This window comes from Verticillium alfalfae, genomic scaffold (assembly GCF_000150825.1).
Source record: "Verticillium alfalfae VaMs.102 supercont1.14 genomic scaffold, whole genome shotgun sequence".
NCBI classification, from domain to species: Eukaryota; Fungi; Ascomycota; class Sordariomycetes; order Glomerellales; family Plectosphaerellaceae; genus Verticillium; species Verticillium alfalfae.
Window position 1 is genome coordinate 701,663 of NW_003315025.1, and position 759 is coordinate 702,421.

The window sequence follows — 759 nt, forward strand, 5'->3', positions numbered from 1 at the left end:
CCCCCGGGTTTTTTTCGCGAAAAAGGAACCCCCTGGAAAAAAATCTTTTTTGCGCGCACCCGAGCGCGCCCCAAGAGGGCGGCTTCAACCGCCCGGGGTTTGACTTACGCAAACCCTTTTTTTCAAAAAGCCCCCCGGTCCCCCCCCGGGGCACAGGGCACTTTTAAAGGGGAGGTTCTTCCCAGGCCAAGAATTTTCCCCGCTCTTGTGGGCAGGGTTCCCCGAGAATTTTCAGGAGGTCCCTTTTTGGGCCCTTGGCCTTTTCCTTTCCCTTTCGCGAGGAGCGCCTCGTTGAGCTTTCTTGCGCTCCGCATTGGGCTTCTGGTACACCTTGGCCGAGTTACCGCCAGCGCCAAAGTTGACAATCTCGCCGAGAAGAACGTTGAGGATGAGGAATCCGACGATGAGAGCGACGATGATGCCAAAGTTGCGCCACATGTCCCCCTTGAAGTACGAGAAGCCCTGCGCAATGTACTGGGAGCCATCGACAAGGGTGGTGCCGGGGGTGGAACCAGCGAGCGTGCAGACCTGGTGGTTGATGTCGTCGTACCCGGGGCCTGAGGGGATCAGCGACTCGGCAGAGCAAGTGAGGTCGATGCGGCTGAATTCGTTCTCCATCAGGGCGCCAAAGGCCAGGCCGAGGGCGTTGATCCAGTAGATCCTGCGGATCCACTCGGGGATGGACTGGTACTGGATGATGTAACCAGACGTCACGACGAAGAAGGTGATGAGGGTGACGGCAAACTTTGATGGCGTAGT

The 759-nt window shown here is 58.1% G+C and overlaps 1 protein-coding gene across 1 annotated transcript; it reads right to left on the bottom strand.

Annotated features, from left to right (window-relative positions):
• Window positions 1–231: 231 nt before the first annotated feature.
• On the bottom strand, window positions 232–618 carry VDBG_09189 (brefeldin A resistance protein; the record flags this gene model as incomplete). The annotated part of the gene is made up of 1 exon (XM_003000648.1): window positions 232–618. One exon carries the CDS (start codon window positions 616–618, stop codon window positions 232–234), a length of 387 nt encoding a protein of 128 aa, XP_003000694.1.
• Between the last annotated feature and the right edge of the window lie 141 nt (window positions 619–759).